The sequence below is a fragment of the Brassica rapa genome, chromosome A07, assembly GCF_000309985.2.
Source record: "Brassica rapa cultivar Chiifu-401-42 chromosome A07, CAAS_Brap_v3.01, whole genome shotgun sequence".
Classification (NCBI taxonomy): Eukaryota; Viridiplantae; Streptophyta; class Magnoliopsida; order Brassicales; family Brassicaceae; genus Brassica; species Brassica rapa.
In genome coordinates this window covers 21,053,694-21,069,048 of record NC_024801.2, presented here as the reverse complement: position 1 = coordinate 21,069,048, position 15,355 = coordinate 21,053,694, and the positions used below count along the sequence as shown (strand labels likewise).

The following is a 15,355-nucleotide window of genomic DNA, read 5'->3' as shown; positions in this document are numbered from 1 at the left end:
AGTTTTATTTTTAATAACTTTATTTGTTCTTTTGGTCGATTCATAGGATTTTAGTTTTATAAAATACAGATAAGGTTAATTTGTTTGTCGTAACAGAGGACATAATAGGTAATAATAATACTTGTTTTAACTTTGTAAAAAATATTCTAAAAAAACAAGTAAAAAGAATGTATATATAATAAATACTGTATTGAAGATTGTGGATGAAATTAATTTGTATATAAACGCGACCACTATATATACAAAACGTTTAATTAAGATCATAATTTTTATGTTATCAGATAGAGCTCTTTGTTATAAACAATTCCATGTTAATTAGTTGTAAAATAAACCTTTTCTATTATTTGAATATTTCGATCTCTCGATATATAAAATTTTCTTTATGCGAGCTATATTACTACTGTCCTAAACATTGATTTTAAGACTAACCCTTTGCTATAAAATATTGAATTTAAGATGGTTGGGATACTCATTTGACATCTAATAGAGGGCTTGTGTGATAAAGAAAATAAAACTTTAAATCTTTAATGAAAACGGTGATGCTTTTTTTGAATTTCATGAAAACGATGTTTGAAACATGTGCTATACTGTTTGGAAAAGTATAATATTCATTCATTTCTTTTCATGCCCTATTGACTAATTTGTAACTTTTGTGTTTGTACACAGCAAAACCGGGTCGATACATTTAACTAACCGATTATGGTTGTGATTATAACCAAACCGGGATATTTCACAACAAACACACAGAAAAGGTGGTCTGGAAAATAAACAAAGGTTATGGCAATGACGAGAGCACGAGGGAACAAAATTCTTTATCGTATAGTGTGTGGGATACAAAATCAAGGATCATAATGGTCCCTACCCACTTCACTCCTCACATTAAATGGTAGTATTCATATCATATAATGCAATAAAAACAAGATTTTCTTGGTTTTTCCTTCATAAAATAAGAACCCACTGCATAGTAATTATGTGAAAGTCCCATAACATTTATTGATCCTCTCAAGTCACAACTCACAAGTATTGATCATTTTTCTGACTTAAAATGAAAAGAACAATCTATAGCAATGACCTTGATTTTACCAAATAAAACAAAACCGGGCGGAAGTTTGGGCCTTAAATGATGGTATGGATTTCGTTAGTCGAGTCCAATACTCAAACGGTAAGTGGCATTTTTATAAAACATACCGAACTTAAAAAGGAAAAACATTAATAATCTTTGAGATAATTTGCCTTTTAGTAGATTAAGAAACTTGTGTGTTTAAAAACAACAAAAATTCCATCCAACAGACTTGGTTGCCAAATCTTTTCAGGTAATATTGTAATGGTGACTTTAATAAAACTAATGAAGAATGAACTAAAAAAATAAAATAAAAAAATGAGAGAGTACAATAATAAAATCAGAGAACACGTAAAAAGGGAAGAATAAAACGAAGGCTTGGCGATAGAGAATGGAATCAGATTTCCCCATTATCTAACGCAAAATATTCTTTCGCGCTTTATGCCTTTCACCATAATTAGGTTTATTTGTATACAATATTCTTATCAATTCAACCAATCAATTCAAATCTATATTTTCTTTTTTAACTTACTCCAGTTTGCTTAGCTATAACATGAAATGAGTTATTTTATCATTCAAAAATATTAGATATAAAATGAGATGATTTTCTTAAAATGAAAACTAAAAAAACATGAAAAGTGAAGTGAAAACTCTTGAAAATTAGTTTTCTTAAATGATTTTAAGTAGAATTACAAAATTAAATTATATTAAAATATTACTATTATAGAAAATATTTACATTAGTTTTTATTAATAATGATGCTTTTACATACTCTCTTTAGGTTAAATTTGAGTTTGTCAAACTTACAAAGTTTGCGAGATTCATTGAATTATTTGGGTCTTTAAACACTAGAAGTAACTTAGATGATAAAAAACACACTAGAGGTAATTTCTTTATACATTTGTAAAACACATCAACTACTAGTTCACAAGTTTAGTTAGCACTATTTGAAATATAATACAGCAAAAAAATCCATAATTTTCTTTTTCGACCGTACATAGTTATGCTATTACTAAGTGCTTAATTTCAGATTTGGTATTAACAGAAACATAAATTACTTATACAAAACAAGCAACATTACAAGAAGAAATGGCTTTAAAGAAAGAAGAACATATTCAAATAAATAAAGTATAGCGTCGAAAAAACACACTTTCTCCTCTCTCTCTCTCTCTCTCTCTCTCTCTCTCTCTCTCTCTCTCTTCCGCGATTACCGTCTGTCTCTGTGACAAAGGTTCGAAACGCTATCCCTCCTCTCTCTCTCTTTCCACGATGAACACGACGCCGTTTCAATCAGATCCTCCCCCATCGAGGATGCAGCGCAAACTCGTCGTCGAAGTAGTCGAAGCCCGCAACCTCCTCCCGAAAGACGGCCAAGGAAGCTCAAGCGCCTACGTCGTCGTCGATTTCGACGCCCAGAAGAAACGAACCTCCACCAAGTTCCGCGACCTGAACCCTATCTGGAACGAGATGCTCGACTTCGCCGTCAACGACCCTCAGAACATGGACTACGACGAGCTCGACATCGAGGTCTACAACGACAAACGCTTCGGCAACGGCGGCGGCCGGAAAAACCATTTCCTCGGCAGGGTTAAGATCTACGGAAGCCAGTTCTCTAGACGCGGCGACGAAGGCCTCGTCTACTTCCCGTTGGAGAAGAAGAGCGTCTTCAGCTGGATTCGCGGCGAGATTGGACTCAAGATTTATTACTACGACGAAGTCGCCGACGAAAACATCGCCAGCCACCACCACCAACAACTACAACAACCGCCGCAACCGCAACCGCAAGAAGCTGATGAACAGTATATTCATCCTCCGCCGCAGCAGATGCAGAATCTACCTCCGGAGAAACCGTCTTTCGAATCGGCGCAGAGTCATAGCTATCAAGAGCCTCAGCAACCCCCCGTGGTTATCGTCGAGGAATCTCCGCCGCAGGAGGTAATGCAAGGTCCTAGCGATAACCATCCTCCGCGACCGCCGTCTCCGCCGCACGAGGTGCACCGTTATCCGCCGGAGGTGAGGAAGATGCAGGTGGGGAGACCTCCCGGCGGAGACAGAATCAGAGTCGCCGCGGCGAAACGGCCTAACGGAGATTTCTCGCCTAGGGTTATCAACAGCAAGATCGGAGGAGCCTCGGAGGCGACGATGGAGAAGAAGACTACTCATAACCCTTACAATCTCGTTGAGCCAATGCAGTATCTCTTCGTCAGGATCGTGAAGGCGCGTGGACTCCCGCCGAACGAGAGCGCGTACGTTAAAGTGCGTACGTCTAACCATTTCGTGAGGTCTAAACCGGCTGTTAACCGGCCTGGCGAACCAACGGATTCACCCGAGTGGAATCAGGTTTTCGCGCTGGGACATAACCGAACGGACTCAGCCGCGTCCGGCGCGACTCTTGAAATCTCCGCGTGGGACGCTTCCTCGGAGAGTTTCCTCGGCGGCGTTTGTTTCGATCTCTCCGAGGTTCCGGTTCGCGACCCGCCGGATAGTCCGCTTGCTCCTCAGTGGTACCGCCTCGAAGGCTCAGCCGCCGATCAGAACTCCGGGAGAGTCTCCGGCGATATTCAGCTCTCTGTATGGATCGGCACTCAGGTAGATGAAGCTTTCCCGGAGGCGTGGAGCTCCGACGCTCCACACGTGGCGCACACTCGTTCCAAGGTGTACCAGTCGCCGAAGCTTTGGTACTTGAGAGTGACGGTTCTCGAGGCGCAGGATCTCCACATTGCTCCGAATCTTCCGCCGTTGACGGCGCCTGAGGTCCGTGTGAAAGCTCAGTTAGGGTTTCAGTCGGCGAGGACACGACGAGGCTCGATGAATAATCACAGTGGCTCGTTTCATTGGCATGAAGATATGATCTTTGTCGCTGGAGAGCCGTTAGAAGATTGTTTGATGCTGATGGTTGAAGATAGGACGAGTAAAGAGCCAATGGTTCTAGGGCACGCGATGATACCAGTGAGCTCCATTGAGCAGAGAATCGATGAGCGTTTCGTGCCGTCTAAATGGCATGCTTTGGAAGGAGAAGGTGGAGGAGGAGGAGGTGGTGGTGGTGGAGGACCTTACTGTGGAAGGATTAGCTTAAGACTGTGTCTTGAAGGTGGGTATCACGTGCTTGAAGAGGCTGCGCACGTGTGTAGCGACTTCCGTCCCACGGCTAAGCAGCTCTGGAAACCACCGATCGGAGTACTTGAGCTGGGGATACTCGGAGCTCGTGGGTTGTTACCGATGAAGGCTAAAAACGGAGGGAAAGGCTCCACTGATGCGTACTGTGTAGCTAAGTACGGCAAGAAATGGGTTCGGACACGAACCATAACTGACAGTTTCGACCCGAGATGGCACGAGCAGTACACGTGGCAGGTTTACGATCCCTGCACTGTCTTAACCGTTGGTGTGTTCGACAACTGGAGAATGTTCTCGGATGTGTCCGATGATAGACCTGATACTCGGATAGGGAAGATACGGATACGAGTCTCGACGTTAGAGAGCAACAAAGTGTACACCAATTCGTATCCTCTACTGGTTCTGTTACCTAGCGGTCTGAAAAAGATGGGTGAAGTCGAGGTGGCGGTCCGGTTTGCGTGTCCTTCACTGCTACCTGATGTTTGTGCGGCTTACGGACAACCACTTCTACCTCGGATGCATTATATAAGACCTCTAGGAGTAGCGCAACAGGATGCATTGAGAGGAGCGGCTACCAAAATGGTTGCAGCGTGGCTGGCTAGAGCAGAACCACCGTTGGGACCAGAGGTGGTTCGATACATGTTGGATGCAGATTCACATTCGTGGAGCATGCGGAAGAGCAAAGCGAATTGGTACAGGATCGTTGGGGTTTTAGCTTGGGCGGTGGGTTTAGCTAAGTGGTTAGATAATATCCGACGATGGAGGAATCCTGTGACGACGGTGCTAGTCCACATTCTATATCTTGTTCTTGTGTGGTACCCTGATTTGGTCGTCCCGACAGCATTCTTGTATGTAGTGATGATCGGAGTTTGGTACTACCGGTTTAGACCCAAGATACCAGCTGGTATGGATATCCGGTTATCACAAGCCGAAACTGTGGATCCTGATGAGCTAGACGAAGAGTTCGACACCATACCAAGCTCAAGGCGACCGGAAGTGATCAGAGCTAGGTATGATCGGTTAAGGATCTTAGCGGTGAGGGTTCAGACTATTTTAGGGGATTTTGCAGCGCAAGGGGAACGGATTCAAGCGTTGGTTAGCTGGAGAGATCCGAGAGCAACTAAGTTGTTCATAACAATATGTTTGGTGATCACGATAGTTCTGTATGTGGTTCCGGCGAAAATGGTGGCGGTGGCTCTTGGGTTTTACTATCTTAGGCATCCGATGTTTAGGGACACAATGCCTACGGCGAGTCTCAGTTTTTTCCGGCGGTTGCCAAGCTTGTCTGATCGGCTCATCTAAGGGTGTGTTTTTTGAGTGTCCAAAGTCTCAGTATGATATTTGAGCTGAGGAAGAGAATAGAATAAAGATTCATTTTGTGTTAAGATTTAAAAGCTATGATTTATATCATATTATTATGATTCGTTATTTTATTAGTCGGATTCTGTCGGAGTTATAATCAGATTGTACGAGTTTGAGACCTGACTGTAATATTTTGAAGCAAACGACAGAGATGTTTGTGTACTTACTCTAATCTGAAATGCTTTATTAATTGCTCACACTTGAATAAATGATTCATACTCCGCCGCGAAATCACCAGCAGTCTTCTCCGTCGTCTCAATGGCTCCTCACTATCTTACCAATCTCTTTTTCTACATCTCTTCTACTCCTTTCCATTACATGTTTAAGCTCTGAGCTCTTCTACTACTATTTCTACTCTTGTATGTTAGCTTTGACCATAGAAAAGAAAGAAGTTCTGAGCTCTTCTGGCCTTTTCACGAGTCACTTATTAAAGCTGCATAAAATTCCATGACATAGTAGGAGAGATGAGCTATACATAATGTATTTACATCTTAGTATATTTGGTCTAGCAAGAAAATACAAAATGGGCTGGTTGGACTAACTAACTATACAAAAACCAATTATATTTTCTCAGCTTAAACGAAATGCTTGAAAAAGAACATAAAAAGCCTAAAGGCAAATGATCTCATAATCATGGGCTTACCTGATTACAAATCTAAAATGACAAAAACACAAATCTATAATATTTGTAGAGTTTATATTATATTACCATAAATCAACAGTCTAATTCCACAATATATTTGTCTCATCATTTCCATATATTCTATAGGATTTTTTAAAACATATTTAGTGATCAAGAACGTTCTACAAATCTAAATCAAGGAAGCGGCGGATATTTAGTTTTTCGTAACGAATCATATCCACTAAATCTCGCAACTCTTTACTAACCTAACAAAGCTGTCGTATTCAAAAAAATGAAAGCAACGCCACGTATACAACGATATTTGGGGAGGGCAACAATGAAACGTTGCACAAAGGGGAACAAAGAGTAAAGACCGTTTTTATAGCTAAATCCCCCATATAATCTTTTTATTCTCACAAATCAACCCCATTAACTTGTAAATTACAGTTTTTGCCCAACATTGGTTACTTAAGTGTTAAGAGTCAAGACCTAACAGGGGAAGTCGATTGATAATACATTAATAGTTTACCAAAAAAAAGATAATAAATTAATATTTTATTAAAGAATATCTCTTTTTTTAACGATTAATAAGCTTTAAATAACACTGATACTGTTATGGTATCCATCAGATTGAAATGTGAATGGCCTAGTCTCTCAATAATAACATTTATAGTGGTGTTATAGAATAAAATAAAAATATAGGGGTGTACTTGAAAATCCAGCTAGGTTAAGGAAAATATTTTATAAATAAAAATAATTAAAAAAGACAATAATAAAGTCGAGAGCTTTGCAAGGTCAGCCTTTGCTCAATTTTGCTTGGAGAGCAAAGCAAAACACAAAAGCTTGAAGCTTTCACATTTGACGGCTACAGAGGGAGAAAGAAAAACTCGATTTCTTCTCTCCTTTTGGGTCACCAGGGGAACACGAAGCAAGACGAAGGAAGTCAAACTCCACACCATTTTCGAAGGTGAGAGAGACTTTTGCTAGTCTCGTTGTTGATCTCGCTTCCCTCTCTCTCTTTCATTTTCCGATGGAAATCTTTAGCAATAGACACGGTTCTGATTCATGGGTTTCTCTGCGTTGTAGCGTTCCCTTAGATTTAAACGTATTCAAAACGTTTTGACTCTAGTTTTAGGAAGTTGTGCAATTTTTTTTTGGGAGTTGAATCAACTATTTTAAGGATTTGAATGTGGAATCAGATGGTGGATATAATATTCTAACAGTGGCTCATTTTTCATTGTGGTGAATTTGCACAATGATTTTGAGCAACTTGCGAAAATGCGGAGGGCTCAAAAAGTATTGTTGTTGTTTATTCTTGGTTTGGTCATGTGTTAAAGGATGATACTTTATGGAGAAGCTTAAAGAAAAATGGAAGGACTCAGTTTTTTTTGTTTTGTTTCCGTTGAATGGTTTAGTCCGTGTGGAATGAATGAAACCAAGACAAAGGGTGACTTGGGATAAATGATGTACAGAGTTTCTTGGTTTCAAGTAACTGTTAAGGGTCAGAGAGATAGAGATGTATACAGCTTTATGTGTGGGAGGAGAGTTTGTTTTAACTTATAGCTTGGTTACACTACGAAGCATTTTACCTTAATTTCTACGTTGGTGGCTCTATGTGTATATGGTGAGATATATATATCAGGTAGTGTGTAATTAATAGGTTGCCAATATAGCTCAAGGGATTACTCTCTTTGTTTGGGGCTATGTATGAATCTTTTGAGCCTCTCTGAGTTTGTGATTCATCTTTTTTTTTTCATTTTCTGCAGACAATGATTCGTGCAAAGCAGATTAGTAATCTTTCCAGTACAGCGAGATCCTTTTTCCTTGGTGGAACAAGATCTGGTGCAGCTGATGGGAACTCTTGTACATCCGCCGACGATGAAAGCTCCGTCTTGAGACGCCAGCAAGCCAGAAATGAAGCTGTACTGACTGGGAAAAGAGCTTCCACTTTAGCAGCTGGACTAGCTGGAAATGTATTACCAGTAGAGGCAAAGGCTGAACATTTCCACCGACCATCTCTTCTTCCCCAGCATGTTTCCTCTCCTGTTTTGCCTGTGAAACCAGATTCTGTAAATCATGCTTCCGTTGTCGTTGAAGAAGACGCGGTGGCACCTATTGGTATTGGAACTGTGAACTTCCTGTCGGATATAGCAAACTATAAGATCCCTCTAACCGATGGAGCTGAAGCCGTTGGTTTGTCTAAAAGCTGTATTGTTGACTCTTCTCGGCCTATTACACATGTGAAGCCTTCAAATGTGAAAGTCATCAGAAGAGAGGATCTCTCTAAAGTCTACCCTAAGGAAGCTGAAAGATCTGGCTTAAGGCAACCTTCAAGTGATGTGGCAGGGAAGCCTTTTGAACCTCAGGATTTACAGACAACAACTAATATCTCTGGAAAGAGGAAAAGCATGCCGCAAAGAACCAACGTTGATTCTGGTGGTTGTGACTTTAACGTGCATTCTTCTGATGACAGGACCATGAAATTTCCAGCTGAAGGTTTCAGAAAACCCTCAAGGGAAATGATGAGAGTGACAACACCTAGGCAGCAGCAGCATTGTAACTCTGGATACGTTGTGGAGAATGTTTCTAATATATTGCGGAGATTCAAATGGGGACCTGCTGCTGAAGAGGCCCTTCACAATGTCGGCTTGAGGGTGGATGCATACCAAGCAAACCAAGTTCTCAAGCAGATGGATAATTATACTAATGCGCTTGGTTTCTTCTATTGGCTCAAAAGACAACCTGGGTTTAAGCATGATGGCCATACTTACACCACAATGGTAGGTAACCTTGGGCGTGCAAAGCAATTCGGTGAGATAAACAAGCTTCTCAATGAGATGGTTAGAGATGGATGTCAGCCTAATACCGTTACATATAACCGTCTTATCCACAGCTACGGCCGTGCGAATTACCTCAGAGAAGCTATGAATGTTTTCAACCAAATGCAAGAGGCGGGATGTGAGCCTGACCGTGTAACTTACTGTACTCTTATTGACATCCATGCTAAAGCTGGGTTTCTTGATATCGCCATGGACATGTATCAGAGGATGCAAGCGGCGGGGCTCTCTCCTGATACTTTCACTTACAGTGTGATAATAAACTGTCTTGGGAAGGCTGGACATTTACCTGCTGCCCATAGGCTCTTCTGTGAGATGGTTGGTCAAGGATGTACTCCTAACTTGGTCACATTCAACATCATGATAGCGTTGCATGCCAAGGCGAGGAACTACCAGAGTGCGTTGAAGCTTTACCGTGACATGAAAGGTGCCGGGTTTCAGCCTGATAAAGTGACTTACAGTATAGTCATGGAGGTGCTTGGGCACTGTGGATATCTAGAGGAAGCAGAGGCTGTTTTCACCGAGATGCAGCGTAAGAACTGGGTTCCTGATGAGCCGGTTTACGGTCTTTTGGTGGACTTGTGGGGAAAAGCTGGCAATGTGGACAAGGCTTGGCAGTGGTATCAAGCAATGCTTCACGCTGGTCTGCGGCCTAATGTTCCTACATGCAATTCTCTTCTCAGTACTTTCCTTAGAGTTCACAGGCTGTCTGAAGCCTATAATTTATTGCAGAGCATGCTTGCGCTTGGTCTACAGTCTTCTTTGCAGACATACACACTGCTCTTAAGCTGTTGCACAGATGCTCGTTCGAAGTTTGACTTGGGATTCTGCGGCCAGCTAATGGCGGTCTCGGGACATCCGGCACACATGTTTCTCCTCAAAATGCCACCTGCAGGTACTGATGGCCAAAACGTGCGTGAACATGTTAGTAACTTCCTTGATTACATGCACAGCGAGGACAGGGAGAGTAAGAGAGGGCTAATGGATGCAGTTGTGGATTTTCTCCACAAGTCGGGTCTAAAAGAAGAGGCAGGCTCGGTGTGGGAAGTGGCTGCGTTCAAGAATGTGTATCCAGACGCGTTGAGGGAGAAAAGCTGCAGCTATTGGCTTATAAATCTCCATGTAATGTCGGAAGGAACTGCAGTCACTGCACTGTCTAGGACACTTGCGTGGTTCCGTAAGCAGATGTTGGTTTCAGGAGAATGTCCTTCAAGGATTGATATAGTAACTGGTTGGGGAAGAAGAAGCAGGGTCACAGGGACTTCAATGGTGAGGCAAGCGGTTGAGGAGCTGCTCAACATGTTCAACTTCCCCTTTTTCACTGAGAATGGGAACTCAGGGTGTTTTGTTGGATGCGGAGAGCCTCTCAAGAAATGGTTGCTTGAATCATCATATGTTGAGAGGATGCATTTGCTCTAGTTGTAGATTAGTTGTTTTTGTTTTTCTTATTTTATAAAGCCTATTCAATTATTAGACTTTGGGTAGTCTCAGTGGCTTGGTTTTTGTATGTCATAAGGTTTAAGGTTTATGGCTAGTGATGACTGGAATATCATCTCCAGATTTTTGTTATCATGTGGACATTATCTCCTCTTGCAATGGGTTGTAATGGGAGTAAATTAATAAATCAATCTCTAAGGGTCATAAACCCCCAAATTTATTAAATATTTGGAACATTTTGTTGTATGTTTTATGTTTGTTACAAAACCGTTTCCTCACCACCATGTCTTGATTCTAAAGTGATGCGAATGGAGAATGAAAACTGGAGATCTGAAGGAGCCTTGAATTGTGGAAACAAGAAGATGTGCATAGGAATCTGTCTTAAAAGTTAGCAACTTACCAGTTTTGCTGACTGAATAGAGTCTGGATCTGTGGGGAAGAGCAATACCCTTTATATCTTGTTTAGTATAAAGCCGAGAAAGAGATTTTGCTTTCAAAGTTTATTTTTCATCAATATTACATATGTTGCAGGTAGTTCGATCATCATATGTAATACAATTAGAGGTTATATGATTATGTAATGTGTTATTTAATGTTAAAAAAAATCAAACATAACGTTTATATAAGCTATGTGATACACAATTTTTTTTTAACTTTAAAAGGTTAATCTCACTAAGAATTCATAAAACAGAAATTTAACAACTCAGTTGTAAATAATTCTTACAAAAATACTCCAACATAAACAAACAAAGTTTTTCACACATTAAATAATTATTAAATCTGCCTAAAACCTCCAGTTCTTCCATATAGTTCTGACCCAATACATAGGTATTTGAACCAAACATGACACATGCCATGCTGCATGAAAGCCGTTCATGAAATCCTGATTCGCTTTCTAAGGAAGAGCTAGCAGTATAGTGCATCCCTTGTCTGTTAGATCCAACATTGTGCTCTCAAAGTCAAAATCTGATGTAATCAACATTACCACGTGTTGGTTTCTTGGCGCGAATGTTATGGCGTCGATCATTATACATCAACCTAGTGAGCAGAACATCAGGAGTCTCATCTTTACTCTTCCAAACATTTAGATCAACCCGATCACCAAAGTAACCATGACCAGATTTAGCCAAATCGGTACATTCACTGTACAAACAATACTTCTCTTGTAATGAAATATACCATAGCTTATTCACGAAAAGAACATAACAAAACTTTATTCACTAAAATGAATATAACAAAACTTTATGCACAAATGGAGAAACACACAAAAACTATTTGAATAAAGAAACCTAACCAAACATTAGCATCACTATAATGAGAACACAAATACCATCATGTCTCCTATTCAAGACAGTAAACCAATTGTGTATGTATGTGCAATGATCAATCACACTTTCCAAAATCGACATACTGAATCTTCTATTTCACCGAATCGGCATCACTAGTTGTGGTGCTATTAATGCTTTTTTTTAATAGATATATATTAATCAAACCCAAAAACGGGCATCCAATGTCAATATAACTCAACCAAAATGGTCTAGAAAAACATGTTTACAAGCTAGCTTCGCATCAACCACCCGTCCGGTGTGTTCTTCTAGCTTGCTCGAAATGTCCTAGACTACTAAGTATCGTTCTCAACCAAAATGGTGCTATTAGTGCTACTCTAGGTTTAATGGGAGGGAGTAGCTTTGAAAATTTCAAATAAAGTAGCTAAATCCTACACAATAATTCTATATTTCAAAAATGTGGTTTTTGCTAAATTTGAAAATAGGAAAACAACAAGAGTCATCGTACTATCCCATTCCCAAGAAAATCTCCACTGTTAAAAACCTTCGTTACCGAGGTTACACTTAGAAAGACACATGAGAATAATTCAACTGTATAAGAATTCACATTATCATTCTAGACAATACGCCTTCATTACAATATATGGGCCGACGATCTTAATATCGTAAGCCCATTAAGAATTAATAGAAAATATATTATCTGTCAAATCCATTTTTCGAATAATATCTTCCGTAACGTGTTCGCCTCGTCGACAAACTCTTTCCCCGGCGAGGGTTACTGGCGGCGATGGAGATCCTGAGGTCAAAATGGGTAGCCATGGCGGCTAGCATCTGGATACAGTGCACAAGCGGCGGTTCCTACACATTCGGAATCTACTCCGCCGTTCTAAAATCGACCCAATCCTACGATCAATCCACCCTCGACACCGTCTCCGTCTTCAAAGACATCGGAGCTAACGCCGGAGTTTTCTCCGGGCTTCTGTACACATACGTCACCTCCAATCGCCGCCGCGGACGCGGAGGAGACAGCGGAGGTCCTTGGGTGGTGCTTGCTATCGGAGCGATTCAGTGCTTCGCCGGTTACTTTCTCATGTGGGCTTCCGTCACCGGAATCATCAGGAAGCCCCCTGTGGCTCTCATGTGCCTCTTTATGTTCATAGCGGCGCAGTCGCAGACTTTCTTTAATACCGCTAACGTTGTGAGTGCTGTGGAGAATGTCGCTGACTATGGTGGTACTGCCGTTGGCATCATGAAGGTGAAGACTTTACTGTACCCTTTTGAGTTTCGCGTTGTGTATTGGATCACGTGTTAGATCCTGGTAAATTACTTGAACTTCAAAAATGGGGAGACTTTAGTAATAGTTATGGGAGCTATGATCTTAATCAAGGTGGAAGCTTTTTGTGGTGTAGATGATGTTCTGTTGATTCCATCTTGGTGGTTATCTTAGATCTTGCAGAGATTGTTGGGTTATGTTTTTTTGTTGATTCATCAGGGTAAAGCTTATGTCTTGGATGGACTCTGTTCGGTAATAGTTGTGGGAGCTTATCTTATGCAAGGTGGAAAGCTTTTTGTGGTTTAGATGATGTTTTGTTTGTTCCATCTTGGTGGGTATCTTAGATTTTGACAGGAGTTTGCAGAAATTGTTGGGTTGTGTTTTTTTGTTGATTCATCAGAATAAAGGTTATGTCTTTGATGGACTCTGTTCGGCAATGTACTGTCTTTGCGCAAAGTATTTGTGCTCTGTTTGGTTTGTTTATGATCATAGTGAAGCAGCCAAGCTTATCTCTCTCTCCATCTTAATTGGCAGGGTTTTCTTGGTCTGAGTGGAGCGATACTGATTCAACTGTACGAGACTCTGTGTGGCGGAGATCCGGCGAGCTTCATTCTTTTGCTAGCTGTGACACCAACAGTTCTCTCCCTCTTGGCCATGCCTTTGGTCAGGATCTATGAGACGAGCACAGCTGATGATAAAAAGCATTTAAATGGTCTTTCAGCTGTATCTCTTGTCATTGCAGCTTATCTTATGATTGTGATCATTGTTAAGAACACTTTTGGTTTGTCATCAGTGGCTAATGTTGTCACTCTTGTATGTCTCGTCCTTCTCCTTGCCTTGCCTCTACTTATTGCGACAAGAGCACGTCGAGACCGCATGGAGAAAACAGCGTTACCTGATAAATCCCCTCTTATAACCAGTCCAAAAGCAGCAACTTCTGTGAACCAAAGCTCTGTAAGCGACAGTCAAGTAGAAGCTGGTCTGAGCGAGAACCTGAATCTTCTGCAAGCTATGAAAAGCCTAAGCTTCTGGTTGTTGTTTCTCGCCATGATCTGTGGAATGGGGTCTGGACTTTCGACAATAAACAACATCCGACAAATAGGTGAGTCTCTTCGGTACTCATCCGTTGAGATAAACTCACTGGTCTCCTTGTGGAGTATATGGAACTTTCTCGGTAGATTTGGAGCCGGTTACGCCTCAGATGCAATGCTTCACAAGAAAGGATGGCCTCGTCCATGGCTAATGGCTGCAACTCTTGGAACCATGACCATAGGCCATCTAATCATAGCCTCTGGTTTTCAAGGAAACCTTTATGTAGGTTCTGTTATAGTTGGCGTTTGTTATGGTTCACAGTGGTCGCTGATGCCTACAATCACCTCTGAACTATTCGGAGTTCGCCACATGGGAACCATCTTCAACACCATATCCATAGCTAGTCCCATTGGTTCATATATCTTCTCTGTAAGATTGATCGGTTATATTTATGACAAGACTGCTTCTGGGGAAGGGAACAAATGCTTTGGCTCTCACTGCTTCAGGCTGTCCTTTGTTATAATGGCGTCTGTTGCGTTTTTTGGGTTTCTTGTTGCTATAGTATTGTTCTTTCGAACAAAGACGCTCTATCGACAGATCCTTGTGAAGAGGCTGCACCGTCGATAGGATACTTGTGAATATGATACTTTGGAAAACGAATATAGAGCGTATGATACCCAAAGGTGTACATCTATCACTTTACCTTATATTAAGTTGTCTGTAACTTATGTTTGTATCAATTGTCTGTGTTTAGAGATGGGAAGGAAGAAGGCTGAGAGATCTCTGTCTCCCTTTTTTGTAGTTTCTTCCACAATTTGTGAATCTTGTTTTGTGAAGTGTACAGACATTCCTTCCAATAAATGTTGAAATTTCTCTTTAATGGAGAACTTGGACACATTTAGTTCGTAATGAGAACGTTTGCAGAATCTTTAGGCATACTGTACTTACAGCACAAAGGATTGACTTCACAACAGAAGCACAACCCTTTTTGGAAATGTTCATTGCTTGAAATTGCTTGTTCAGATTGGAATGATCCTTAAGCATCCATTACATCAATCTACAATAGCAAAACCATGAGAGGATGTGAAACTCACTTGAATCGGAACACAGAGGAAGAGCATGAAGAAAGAGAGCTAAGCATGAGAGAAACAAGAAGAACGAACACAAGAGATCAATGACTGTTTTCCATGGAAGCTTGGTGGGTTTGTTGGTGTCTCTGATTCTGATGGCTTTATTAGTGTAAATGGTTTCATAGGATGAAAGTTTTCAAACGGAGACAACTTATGTATTCATGAAGAATCCTTAAAAAAGGCCACGAGGCACAAACTGTTT

General features: G+C 40.9%; 3 protein-coding genes across 3 annotated transcripts; all 3 read left to right on the top strand.

The window, feature by feature from the left end:
• The first annotated feature begins 1,170 nt into the window (after positions 1-1,170).
• Positions 1,171-5,733, top strand: LOC103830687 (protein QUIRKY). Its single transcript, XM_009106499.3, has one exon. It carries the CDS (start codon positions 2,330-2,332, stop codon positions 5,474-5,476), a length of 3,147 nt encoding a protein of 1,048 aa, XP_009104747.1. The 5' UTR covers positions 1,171-2,329; the 3' UTR covers positions 5,477-5,733.
• Positions 5,734-5,994: 261 nt separating this feature from the next.
• LOC103830686 (pentatricopeptide repeat-containing protein At1g74750) lies at positions 5,995-10,657 on the top strand. The gene is made up of 2 exons (XM_009106498.2): positions 5,995-7,125; positions 7,925-10,657. The coding sequence occupies exon 2, from the start codon at positions 7,928-7,930 to the stop codon at positions 10,412-10,414; it is 2,487 nt and encodes an 828-aa protein (XP_009104746.2). The 5' UTR covers positions 5,995-7,125; positions 7,925-7,927; the 3' UTR covers positions 10,415-10,657.
• Positions 10,658-11,609: 952 nt separating this feature from the next.
• On the top strand, positions 11,610-14,918 carry LOC103830685 (protein NUCLEAR FUSION DEFECTIVE 4). Its single transcript, XM_009106497.3, has 2 exons — positions 11,610-12,973; positions 13,526-14,918. The coding sequence occupies exons 1-2, from the start codon at positions 12,506-12,508 to the stop codon at positions 14,648-14,650; spliced, it is 1,593 nt and encodes a 530-aa protein (XP_009104745.1). The 5' UTR covers positions 11,610-12,505; the 3' UTR covers positions 14,651-14,918.
• The last annotated feature ends 437 nt before the right edge of the window (positions 14,919-15,355 follow it).

What these genes read in the sequence shown, in the direction of transcription:
- LOC103830685 (XM_009106497.3), top strand. Translation starts at nt 12,506, where the DNA reads ATGGAGATCCTGAGGTCAAAATGGGTAGCCATGGCGGCTAGCATCTGG. An exon ending in CTGCCGTTGGCATCATGAAG is followed by an intron (nt 12,974 to 13,525) that starts GTGAAGACTTTA and finishes CTTAATTGGCAG; the next exon opens with GGTTTTCTTGGTCTGAGTGG.
- LOC103830686 (XM_009106498.2), top strand. Translation starts at nt 7,928, where the DNA reads ATGATTCGTGCAAAGCAGATTAGTAATCTTTCCAGTACAGCGAGATCC.
- LOC103830687 (XM_009106499.3), top strand. Translation starts at nt 2,330, where the DNA reads ATGAACACGACGCCGTTTCAATCAGATCCTCCCCCATCGAGGATGCAG.